The sequence below is a fragment of the Condylura cristata genome, unplaced genomic scaffold, assembly GCF_000260355.1.
Source record: "Condylura cristata isolate star-nosed mole 26May11 unplaced genomic scaffold, ConCri1.0 scaffold00034, whole genome shotgun sequence".
NCBI classification, from domain to species: domain Eukaryota; kingdom Metazoa; phylum Chordata; class Mammalia; order Eulipotyphla; family Talpidae; genus Condylura; species Condylura cristata.
In genome coordinates this window covers 3532715-3534259 of record NW_004567135.1, presented here as the reverse complement: position 1 = coordinate 3534259, position 1545 = coordinate 3532715, and the positions used below count along the sequence as shown (strand labels likewise).

General features: G+C 43.8%; 1 protein-coding gene across 1 annotated transcript; it reads right to left on the bottom strand.

The window, feature by feature from the left end:
* Window positions 1-391: 391 nt before the first annotated feature.
* On the bottom strand, window positions 392-1327 carry LOC101618550 (olfactory receptor 6C2-like). The gene has a single exon (XM_004692648.2). The coding sequence runs from the start codon at window positions 1325-1327 to the stop codon at window positions 392-394; it is 936 nt and encodes a 311-aa protein (XP_004692705.1).
* Window positions 1328-1545: the final 218 nt, after the last annotated feature.

Below are 1545 nucleotides of genomic sequence, written 5' to 3'. Positions count from 1 at the left end.
TCTTCTCTGTGCAAACACGCACAGCAACAAGCAGTTTTATTTGCCTGAGGAAAATGTCCTTATACTCTCTGAAAGAAAAGCACATTGAAAGAAGCTATGTTGGAAGGAAGGGGAAATTGGTCGCATGAACTAATAGCTACAACACTGTGAATAAAGACCAGCACATATTAAAGAAAACTAAAAAGAGTTGATTGAAATGCAGGTTAGGAAGACAAGAAGTTTTAATGAAGAAACATCGGTTTCATGATGCTGTCTCCCCCCCAGTTCATTCTCAGACTTCCGTCCCAATGCCATTGTTCCTCACATTATGAGAATACACAATTCTCCTGGCTAAATATTTGTCCATAAGCTACAACATGTTCTTAACAGTAATTCCTAATTTAAAAGTCTACTATTTCCTTGAAAGCAATGCAAGTCTTTTGAGGGTGTCATGGAAAGACTGCTTGACTTGTTTATTTCTCAGGGTATAGATAAAGGGGTTCAATACAGGGGCAACAGATACAATAAGCAGAGAAACCACCTTATTAATGGCCACTTCATCCTTAGCTGAGGGTTTGACATACATGAATATGCAGCTGCCATACGAGAGGGAGACCACGATCATGTGAGAAGAGCAGGTGGAAAAGGCCTTTTTTCTCTGCTGCACAGAAGGCAACCTCAGGATCGTCCTGATGATGTAGATGTAGGACAGAACCACACACAACAGGGTCATGATGAAAGTCAACACAGCACTGACTATAACCAGCTGCTCTATCAGCCACGTGTCTGAACAGGAATTCTTCAGTATTGGGGAAGCATCACAGACAAAATGGTCAATAACAAAGTCACAGAATTCCAGATGGAGGGCCGGGATGAAAGGGGGGAGGACGATCAGGAAGCCAGACACCCAGCAGCAGAATAAGAGATTCCTGCAGACCCTGCTGTTCATGATGGTCACATAGTGCAGGGGCTTGCAGATGGCCACGTAGCGGTCATATGACATCACGGCCAACAGGAAAAACTCTGTGGCCCCAAACAGGACGATAAAAAAGACTTGGGTAAAGCAGGCTTCGATCGTCATGGTCTTGTCCCCACTTGATATCATGTACAGGTAGGTGGGGACACAGGCACTAGTGAATGAGACCTCCAAGAAGGAGAAATTTTGCAGGAAGAAATACATAGCAGTTTTCAAATGGGCATCCACGAAGACGAGAACAATGATGGTCAGATTCCCCATTACGCTGAACACATTTGTGAGAAACAGAAAGAGAAACACCAACATCTCTAGTTGTGGGTCACTCGTCAATCCCAGTAGGATGAACGTTGTTATGGCTGAATGGTTCCTCATTGCTGTTTCAGCTCTTGCCCAATCTTCACAGAAAATGTCACAAAAAATGCACCTGAGGAGTAAAGTCAAAATATGACAGAATCAGACAGTCTTTACCGACACCAAGCAAATCTAGTCATGCACATTTCTCTCTGTAACGAGACAGACGGGGCTGTGATGAGGTAGTCCCTCAGCACCACTGAGATGTGCTAGAGGGTGCAACATTTATGGAAAGTTTC